Source organism: Varanus komodoensis, unplaced genomic scaffold, assembly GCF_004798865.1.
Source record: "Varanus komodoensis strain SLA01 unplaced genomic scaffold, ASM479886v1 scaffold1, whole genome shotgun sequence".
Classification (NCBI taxonomy): domain Eukaryota; kingdom Metazoa; phylum Chordata; class Lepidosauria; order Squamata; family Varanidae; genus Varanus; species Varanus komodoensis.
The window spans coordinates 86,636,293-86,646,125 of NW_025335268.1; the positions used below are offsets into that span (position 1 = coordinate 86,636,293).

At 39.5% G+C, this 9,833-nt stretch overlaps 1 protein-coding gene across 1 annotated transcript in view; it reads right to left on the bottom strand.

Moving 5' to 3' along the window:
• TSGA10 (testis specific 10) overlaps positions 1-7,997 on the bottom strand; it is a 52,063-nt gene extending 44,066 nt beyond the window's left edge. The window contains exons 1-3 of the mRNA XM_044433639.1: positions 7,842-7,997; positions 4,514-4,633; positions 2,203-2,418 (exon numbers count right to left, since the gene is read on the bottom strand). Of these exons, the coding sequence (XP_044289574.1) occupies positions 2,203-2,418; positions 4,514-4,633; positions 7,842-7,898 (393 nt within the window). The 5' untranslated portion in view covers positions 7,899-7,997. The remainder of the gene's footprint in view (positions 1-2,202; positions 2,419-4,513; positions 4,634-7,841) is intronic.
• Between the last annotated feature and the right edge of the window lie 1,836 nt (positions 7,998-9,833).

Here is a 9,833-nt window from a genome sequence, read left to right on the forward strand (position 1 = left end):
TTAATGAATAATGCATTTGGGCTACTCCTCCAAAGAAGGTTAAATAAATATTTTAAGGAGAAATGTTAGGCAATTAAAGAACATGCCTTCCCTGCCCAAAAACTTTCTTTCTGTCCTTTCACAAATTAAGCCACATGAGCTAGCTTCTCTGACTATGCTGTAACAATAGGCATTGCTGAACAGGAAAAGTTGTTGGGTTCAGTATGAAAACATCAAGTAAGCACACGCAAGGAGAAATGTCATCAGAAAACCAAGCACAGGATTGTCAAAGAGCCAAAATTTACCTTCTGTGTTAGTTTTTAGAAATCACAGATGCAATCCCACTTTTATATGCAGTTTTTGCCTTATTCCATATAAGCACATTGACACAGTTCACAGAAACTATGGGTGCATTGCCACCCTAGCAAACAGAGCAAGACATAAGCATAGGACACCAGATTTCAGTCTCCAGACAAGTAAAAATGCTTCCTATTACATAGAAAAAGCATTCTACACACATGCTCAGGAACTTTATGATGCTGTGTCTTATTTATGTTATCGCCACCCTGAGACACTGTAAAGGGCAGGATACAAAAAGTTTAAATAAATACACATTGCTCATTGAAAAAATATTCAGAGGGGTAATGAAACCCGTTCAGAGGTCATGTACCATAATAGAATATTTCTGAATAAAATATTGCAGAGGTCTATGACTACCACTATTACATTTGTTCTGAATATAAAGGTTTGATTTTGTGTAGCAATATGTAATACCCCTGCATAGGACTTAATTCTGGTGTCCTCTAAAAAAAGATAAGTTTGAAAAGTTTTTCTGTATATCAGGTTTTGGCCACTGTTCTTAACGGTTAAAATATGGCACAATCCGTTGTATGTTTACTCTAAAGTTAGTCCTCCTATGCTCGATGGGGCTTACTCTCAACTCAGTGTGCAAAGGATTTCAGACTTAATTATTATGAATTATTTCTCCCAGAATGCAGGATAAAGAAAATGGGCTCAGATTACAGGAAGCCACACTCTGGCTACACATCAGGAAGAACTTCCTGACTGTTTGAACAATACAGCAATGCAGCCAATTACTCAGGGAGCCTGGGTGTAATTCCACACTAGAGGCATTTAAAATGTAGCTAGATAGCCATCTGAGAGGGATTGTTTTACTTGGAGTCCTGCACTGAGCAGGGGGTGGACCTGAAGGTCTTCTTGCCCCCTTCCAACTCTACTGTTCTATGATTATCTGACAATATGGCCAGTCATGATAAGTGAGGGCTGACTGTAGCCAATCCTTAATTTGTTTATATACATCAGAAATCTCTCTCACACATAATATCTAAAAGAGCAAACCAATAGAAATTTTATCAATACAGTATGCTAAGCCATACCTGCATTTCTTAAACCATTTAAAGTACAATTCAGCCTTGAAATCCCATTGACCATGACAGAAAGAGGGCTTTTGAAGTGATTGCGTTCCAATGATTTTCAAAGAAAATGTTCATAACTGATTGTGTAATAAAATAGAATTTTATTCACTGAATTTTATTAGACCTTTTTATAGTGATGAAATAACATGGAGACACAATTAAACATACATAAAGAAAATCTATTTTCAAATAGATAATAGAAATTTTCAGGAATTTCAGTAGAACATATGCAAAAATATATTTCTTTAATTGTAATTATTTTTATTTTTTAATTCTAGACTGATAGTTCTGTGAATCATTGTGCTAGCAAATGTGTGCATAAGATTTTGACAACAATTGTTCAGCCTGAGCAGTATTACTGATGGAATTATGCTCATGTCAAATCCATCTCATCACTAGCCAGTTGCACTGCATAAATAACAGCTTCCATTACTAGGTACATAGTAGCAGCAAAGAGCATTTAGGAGGTTGGCAGATGAGAAGCAGGACTAAAGACAACTTTTTTGCAGCTCTAAAGGCCTTTCCACCATCAAGAAGCCAGATACTACAGGCACAATGTAAGTTCAATACATGAAATACAGATTCCAGCAGTTCAGTTGTAAAATCAGCTGAACCACAATCTGAGTTCTCATATGTGAATTCTTAGAACTACATAAGCATCTACTAACAACAGGCTTTCTGGTTACCACATGCTTCTCCTCCAATTTGTCCAACTACAAAATTAAATATGGGATAAAAGAAGTCTATAAAATCACTGTATGTACAAAACATTTAACAGTTCAAATACCTTGGCTTCTCCAAGTTCCTGATCAGCACTATCCAATGCAGATTCTTTTTCTTTTTCTAGCTGTTCAGCTAATTTGTCTACATGAGCAAGTTCTTTACACAGATATTCATTCTTAATGGCCAGATTATCCACTTGAGTTGTTACTTCCAACTTACTATCACGAAGTTTCATAACATACTTCTCCAAGTCAAGGTTTTTTGTTTTTAGATGTTCAACCTGGTAGGTCCAGAAAGAACAAAATTTGCTTACCACTTAAAAGTTAAATCCCGCCAACCTAGCAGTTCAAAAGCATGCCAATGCAAGTAGATAAAATAGGTACCAGCTCGGTGGGAAGGTAACAGCATTCCATGCACCTCAGCGTTTAGTCATGCTGGCCACATGACCACAAAAACTGTCTGTGGACAAACGCTGGCTCTCTTAGCTAAGAAACAGATGAGCACCACCCCCTACAGTCAAACACAATTGGACTTATTGTTATGGGGAAAACTTTACCTTACCTTTTAAAAGTTAAAACAATTTCTAATAATATGTACAAGTCAAGAGTTCTTCAATGTCCAGTTATGGTTTTTGGTTGTCTATCAAAGTGGAATTCAAACATGACTAAATTAAGTGAAAAACAAAGGTAAAAGTACAAAGAATTTTGTACATGAACTGCTGGTGTTGGTTAATTAGCAAGCAGCTTTATTTTAGTTTGCTTGGTTCAAATCAAGTCTTATCAATTAGCCATATCATGTAGCCTTGCTATCTACTCTCAAATGAAGATGCTAGCTTAGGTTATCCATAGTGAGAGTAATACATTTCATATCATGTTCACTGGTACTCCAGTTTTAGTCCTGGACAGTTAATGGTCAACATATTTTAGTTTAAACTCTGGAGTCACTGGGGATATTGCCCGTGAACCAAGACTGAATCAGGTCACAATTTAAAACAGCGTTCTACAATTTCTTGTTGGTTGCTTCTCAGAATTTCCAGTGAAAACGCATTTGTAGAACATACGCCTGCCTGATTTTCACACAGGTAAGTTTTTATTCCACATCAGTATTGGAAAACACTGTGCACAGCAGTCATGCACAAAGCAGTCCAAACAAGTTAGGCTAAAAGAAAGGCAGCAAAACCAGGCTTAGAACAAGAACTTGTTTGCATGCTTCTGAAGACTGAATTGTCACCAATTCACTATTCTAAACTGCTCAGAAAACCTGATAATGGAGGAATAATGAACTTCAGGGCCAGGGCCTATCTGATAATGGAGGAATAATGAACTTCAGGGCCTATCTCCTGGTAGGGTTTGTGACATTGGAAGCAACTCCACCAGGAAAAAAACCCAGTGGTACTAGGTGATCCCAAGGTGGAGAGACTGTTAGTGGAGAAGGGATGGCCTTAATGAATGTCAAATGCAGTATTCTAATTCCATTATTAGAAAATCAGAATATAGAATGTAGCACAATGGTTTCAGTTTTCAGATATCTTGAAAAATGTATATATAAAAATGTACTATACATGAAAAATGTTCAGGTATTGTAAGATGTAATATAAAAATACATATTTTACCTTTGGTAGAAACATGCTCAGGTGAAAAAATCTACCTATTTACACTGTGAGGGAAATAAAAACTTGGAATACTTTGAAAGGTATTATCATCTGAGAATGCTATCTGCTATCAGTGATGGTTTAACTGTAGCCTTTAAGCAAGTAATTTTCTTTTCAAAGTAATATTGACTCTTAATCTTGGCTGAACATCAGAAAGAAATTCCTGACTGTTAGGGCAATATGACAATTGGAACCAATTACCAAGAGAGGTTGTGGGCTTCCCCACACTACAAGCATTCAAGATGCAGATGGACAGTCATCTGAGAAGGATGGTTTAACTTGTATCCTGTGCTGAGCAGGGGATTGGACCTGATGGCCCTCTGACCTCTTCCAACTCCACTAGTCTATGAAAGTATCTTTCTCTGTCAGTTACAGATACAATCTTGCTCCATTTTTAAAGGATCCATCCATGAATTCAAACTGACAAAAACAAAAAGCCCATATATCTAATCATTGTAACTTCCCTCTGTACCATTAATAAACAAATAAGTAGATTTACATTAAGATGGCCCATTAGTAATGGATATTCAGTCATAATGATAAAATATCACATGTTAATTGCTATTAAATCATCACATGGCAGTGTAATTTTGTCCCTTCCTCTACTGAGAGCACAGAACCATTTCACGCAATAGAACAATCTAACTAAATAAACCATGTTATTCTACATATATTAGTTTGGGTTGTTATGAATGATGAAAATAGCACAAACGTACGACAGGACCTCAGACAGCAGTTTTTGGATGATTCTGTCTTTGCTCTTAATGTTCTCTTCTAATTTTGAAGCTCTCTCACTTTCAGAAAATGTATCTCTTAACACAAGCTGTTCTCTTGTTGTCACCTTCTGGGAAATAAGATATAAGCTTCAGTCCCGATTTGTACTTCTACATCAAATGAAAGGTACAAGTTGCTTGATACTGTCAGAACACATCCTATGAATGTGGTCTTTTCAGCCCAGTGTGTTTAATCCACTACATTCCTTAGGGTTTGTACGATAGTACTATTAGATGTGTTTACAACAGATTAAAAACCATAGAAGCAATTTAAGGTGGAATCTACAAGTTGTCGAGTTGGGTCCATAAGGCTCTGGCATAACTGAATCAATAACTTAATGGGTATTGATAGGTTAATTGGTTGCTTAATGGGTAAATAGAAAGAATCCTTATCAAAGTTGCAAATGACACAAAAATCAGAGAAGTTAATGCCTCAGAATTCAGAGATAACATTAATATGTCCTTGACAGAATGGAAAACTGCAACAAATGAACAAAATGAAATCCAACAAATACGAATGCGCATGTCCACATTTAAGCAAAATATCAATAAAAAATATCAATTGCAGAGATACGGAATGGAAAATACCTAGCTTGGCAGTAGTACATGTGAAAAGGAATTTGAGATTATAATCAATAACAAGGTGAACATTAATCAGAAGTTAGATTAAGCTGAAAGGTAATACTTCTACCTTATTCTATACTAGTCTGTCCTTACTGTTTCCAGTTCTGGGCCCTACACTTTTAAGAATATAGACAAATTATAACAGGTCCAGAGGAATGCAATTAAGATGATCGATGATATGGAAAACAAGCCCTTTGAGAGAAGAAGGTTGAAGGAACTGCTTGGAGAATAGCAGGTTGAGGAGGGATATGCTAGCACTCTATTAAAAATAGGTCAAAGTCAGTTCCAAGCCAGAAATCCAAATCTCTGAAGGATTATCACATCAAATAAGGCAAACATTTATTGTCTGTTGCCCCAAAAGGCGGGAACATATCTAATATATCTAAACATATCTAACATATCTAAACATATCTAATTTAAGGCTATATTACAGGAGGGTAGATTTTGGGTGAATAGCAGGAGCATCTTCTTGATAGTAAGATGAGTTTGACAGCTGAATCAATTACCTAGAAGATGTGAGTGCATTCTTGCTATGAGTTTTCAAGCAGAGGCTAGAGACTCATATATTGGGAATGATCTAGCTCTGGATTTCTTCATTAAGCAGGAGATTGGACTAGATAATCTACAAAGCCCCTTCAAGTCTATTATATTCCCAGGTAAGTATTATACCTCCTATTGAGTTATTACCTTTCTGTCTAATGACATTATTCATAATGTACAAAAGAATTCAAAACATTAAAATACACTTGTACTCTACACTATAAAGAACATTAAATGTAACCTAATTACTTAGGCAAATTACCATAATATATGAACAAGATTACTTCTATCTTGCTTGATAGGCCATAAAAGCTAGAAGTAATACACAGTATCTTCCTATGTGTTCTTATTCTTCATAAAGAAAGCTGGATAAGAATCAGAGGAAGGAGTGAAATTGGTGGGTCCTAGATGAAATCAAGTGGAGCTTTTCCTAGAAGCAAAAATGAGAACCTGAGGCTGGCATACTTTGGACGCATCCTGAGAAGACTGGAGAAGACAATGTTAGTGAAAGTTGAAGACAGAATAAAAGACCAAAGATATGAGGAGGACTTCCATAAAGGAAGCTGCAACATTGAAATTAGAATTGCTGAGCAGGGTTGTCATGGACAGGACATTTGGGAGGGCTTTCATTCATGTGGAGGGTTGCAGGATGCAGCTGCATCACTCTGCCAATGAAACACTTCCATCCTAGCAGAACTAAAGTTGCACAGGTATCAAAGTAGTACTGCTAAGCTGTGTCCTGCTTATATGGCAAAATCCAAGCTAAGGCTTACTGGAAGCCACCCTGAATTCACAGGATCCTCCCCAACAGCACCCTGCCAATATGTCATTCCTTGAACTATGTCAGCCTAGAGTTAATGGGAGGAAAAAGGGTGTTTTTTTCATTGAACGATGGCTGGGAAAAAAGTTTTTAAAAATCCATTTCAACCCTTGTTATAAAGAGCAGAATTTTGGAAGCAGTTTCTCAGCCATGGAAATCACCCAGCAGAATATTGTTCTATAATGAAATTAATGGGATTGTCACATAGACTTTAAAAACAGCATCAACAAAATGGAATCACTTTTAGTTGTTAACCTTTCTCTTGTTCATATTACAGCTAACAAACTTTGTTTAGTTTTCATCTATCTGCTGGCCAAGAACTTCAACCACTAGCATTTTCAATAACAGAAACAGCATATATGCATTATATACCTAATAGCATATATTGGTATCACACTCTAAAGCCAGCCTCAAGAAAAAAACGAATCCTCATCTCATGCACTCCTTTTGTAGACCTAAAACTTAACTTGTACAGTTTGAATCTGTTCCTAATGATTTCTGAAGAAAAACAGTAATTTGATAACAACTTTAGAAAAGCTACAATTTTAGTAATTTTTTCTGTCACATTATCAAGTGTTTGAAAAATCCATATCTATCTATATATCATATATGCTCCCTACATAGTTGTATTATTTACTGGGCTACATTTTGATGAAAGTGTAATAAAGTGCTTGCTTTTCAAAATAAACCAACAGTATAATCCTATACCTATCTACTCAAAAGTTAGTTCCACTAATTTCCCAGGTATTCTGCTGTGAACAAGAATACTTTCTCCATTGTACTTGTAAACATGGTTATGTGTATACAGTAGTAGCTTTATTGAATTAAGTTAGCTATTTTGGGTTAAGTTCTGTGTAAATGTTAAAAGGATTGCCTAGTACAACTAAAAGGATTATCCTGTGTTAGTTTTTGTTAGACACAATGCAGGATGTCAATAACCATGCCAGCGGAATTTATTTTGCTTGAATTTTTAATTGCTTGATATTCTCAGAGGAAAATGTTATCAAAAGAACTCCTTGAACTGGTATTTTATTTAATTTTGAAAGCATAAATTTAAAAAATCATCCTAACGGAAAGAAGGGAACTCGATTAGTATTGAACTGGATCTTCTTTTATTCCTGTTAACCTTTTTTTTTTTTTTTTTTTTTTGAGCAGTAGCAGCAGCTGGTTTTCAGGATTTCAATCACGTTCGACCTATGAAGAACGATTCCTCTGACTAATCCAGTCCAAAGCTCCTAACAGTACCTCTGCCTTCTCATCCTCCCCCCCCCCACCCCCGCAGGGGTTTTATATACCTTTGTGAAATATTCAGGCTTTTTCTTTCTGCGCCCAGGATATTTTCTAGAGGTCATGGTGGCAGCTAAACTGTCAGTTCCAGGGAGATTTCTGCTTGCCTGCCTATTTCTCCTTCTTGCCAGGGATCCCTCCACTCGTTTTCTCTGCCTCGCCCGCTACTTCGCCTTTTTCCTCTCACAGCCGGGCAACCCAATGAGCGGCCAGGCCAGAGGGCGACCGCTCAAGGAACAAGGAGCCCCCCTCTCTCTTGACTGCAGGGCAGGGGGGGCAAAGGAAGCCGCGAATCCACCTGGTGCGGTAGGGCCCCCTTTCACGCAGCCCGCCACCTGCGCTTCAGAGCAGGGTGCGGCGCGGGCCTCTCTTCAGGATGCCTCCCGCCTCACTGAGCACGCTGGCCGGCCACAATAACGTCGCTCCCGCTCCTCGCCGTCTCCTGGTAACAGCCCTCCCCTCACGTTTGGCTCGCTCTCGCTTTCTCGTTACCTGCTAGATTAAACCGGGCAAAGCGGTGCTCCTCCTCTGACCCCGCCCCCTCCCCTTCATTGGTGCGAGCGCGCGGCGCACTCCCGCCACTACAACCGCCTCGGGCGCCGGGCAACCGTGCCGTGACCTCAGGAATGGGCGCTGTCTGTGGAAGCACGCGGTGCTCAGGGTTCCACCGCGAGCGAGCGCGCGCCTCCTGGCACGCGCGCCGCCGCTTTCGCCGCCCCCCCCCCCCGCGCCCTGTCGCGACGTTTGGGCGACGGAAGAGGCAGTCGTCGAGGGAATCACCCCCGCGGTGCGGCTCGACGTTGCACTAGGGGCTGCTTCTTTTCGCAGGGAGCCATCCGGTGTCGATGTATTCTTTTCCGATGAGGGCCTCAAGCTTTTTAACATGGTGGTCGGAGATACTAACAGCGAAATGTTAACGAACACTGGAGCTGTTTTTGTCTTCGTTCCGCAAACGTAATATATTAGGGTGAGAGTTTGCGGCAAGAATTCATTCCCAGTGTTACCGAACTCAGCCAGTCAACAGCTAGGCCCTGCTCATGACATGCCTACCATGTGCAAGTCTGAGAAATATTAGAATGAGTAATTGTTGACAAACGCTGTCAGCAACAGCAAGCAAAATAAGGAGGAAAAGCACAAAAAAGAAAACATAAAGTTTCAAGTTTTTGTAGCCAGCCTCAGTTGGAGAACCAAAACAACAATCCTCCCAATCGACTTTTACCAGAATGAAATTTAAAGCAGGTTGTAAAGCATTGAGCTTTTGAATGAGATGCTTTAAACAGTTTTGTCTTCTACAAGTGTTGCAAACCCTGTTCTGGATTGCTAACAATGCAGTGTCTAGCAACTTTGTATGGCAAGTTGCTGAAGTTGAGCTAACTTTGTTGTATGTCTGAAATGGCACCAGCTGTTTCACTAGACACACAGAGCATGCAGAGGCTAGCACTCTAATGTCATGGTGATTTGAGAAAACCCCAACTGGTGGGAGAATGGCACAGAGAAATGAATAGCATACCCCGCTTTGGCAATGTCTTCCACCAATGTTTGAACTACCTCTCTGCAGTTTGGGCAAGTGCCCTTGGGGACTTATGTAATAATTCAGAGATTGGGGACAAGGTATCCAGTGCCCTAGCCTTCTGTAGGGAAAGCCATGAAAGCCTTCTGGCTACTAACCCAATAAGTCCTGAGGTGGTTTCCATGTTTGGAAGGCATACCTGTGTTGTGAAGCTGAGTCCAGAGATCCCCTGTAGAGGGTTTCTCCTGTGGAGTTTTGTATTTGCCAATTATTTCCAATGTGGGCCATTGAGCTAGGCATATTTGCTGACTTCCATCTTTTGGCAGCACCAAGTTCTCTTGCACTCATAGTGTGCATTCCAGGCTGTACCAATTGGCACTTACCAGGCCCCTTTGTGTGAATAATGCATAGCAGGCAGCAGCCACATGTAGTTGCCCATCCAGCTGCAGGCAGGACCTTTCCAGCTTAGCAAAGGCAAAGCCACATGCTA